The 881-nt window shown below is 47.3% G+C and overlaps 1 protein-coding gene across 1 annotated transcript in view; it reads left to right on the plus strand.

Moving 5' to 3' along the window:
* The first annotated feature begins 454 nt into the window (after positions 1–454).
* The window catches only part of LOC119317709 (WAT1-related protein At5g64700-like), a 5,334-nt gene continuing 4,907 nt past the window's right edge, over positions 455–881 (plus strand). The window contains exon 1 of the mRNA XM_037592205.1: positions 455–756. Within this exon, the coding sequence (XP_037448102.1) occupies positions 488–756 (269 nt within the window). The 5' untranslated portion in view covers positions 455–487. The remainder of the gene's footprint in view (positions 757–881) is intronic.

The raw sequence follows: 881 nt of genomic DNA on the forward strand, positions 1-881 counted from the left end.
ATAGAGCTACTACTATATTATTTAATTTGATTTGCTCTTTTTTTTATTTGAGAAAGTGCACGTACATGTCTCGCTTCAGATCAAAGCAAAGCACACGGTACAACCACGTACACACAGACTGCCGATCGAAATCATGAGTGTGTCACATCATGGAGCGCACGTCGATCACATATAATATTGAAATCTTCTTGAACCAAATCTTGAGTGGTACTAGTCCAGGAAATACATCACACACAGCTGGCGGTAGGCCGCATCATGCATGTTAAACCATTTAGACGAAAGTCATTAGTGCTTTATGACCAACAAATCATGCATGTTAAACCAGGAAAGTAACATAAATTGCGTATACAAGTGGGACGAGACTAATTAAGGCAGCAAGGACTATAAAGTAGGACCAGGCACGGCCCCTTTCTGCAAGTGAAACACACATACACACATTACACCGCATCAAAGTAGTCGTGTGCGTGGCCGACATTACGCCATTGACATGGCCGGCGGGAGCAAGAAGCCGCATGTGGTCGCTGTGGCAATCCAGACCATCAACACGGGCACCTTCATCGTCTCCAAGGCCGCCTTCGACAGTGGCATGAACACCTACGTCTTCATCTTCTACCGCCTCGCCGCCGCCACCGCGCTCCTCCTCCCAATGGCGCTTATCGACTGCGCTTGCCGCCGGAGCCGATCAACAACCTCAACACCAGCACAAGCGATGTCATGCCGGCTGCTTTTCAAGTTCTTCATATATGCCTTGCTCGGGTACACATATATGACCATGCATTTGCTACTCGGCAGCATTTCGGCAATCCTCTTCTTTTTTCCTCTAAACATGTAGTGGATAGACGTCAACTCCTGCGTCGTAAGATCAAAAGCAAAATCACCAG

The sequence above is a fragment of the Triticum dicoccoides genome, chromosome 1B (assembly GCF_002162155.2).
Source record: "Triticum dicoccoides isolate Atlit2015 ecotype Zavitan chromosome 1B, WEW_v2.0, whole genome shotgun sequence".
Taxonomy (NCBI): Eukaryota; Viridiplantae; Streptophyta; class Magnoliopsida; order Poales; family Poaceae; genus Triticum; species Triticum dicoccoides.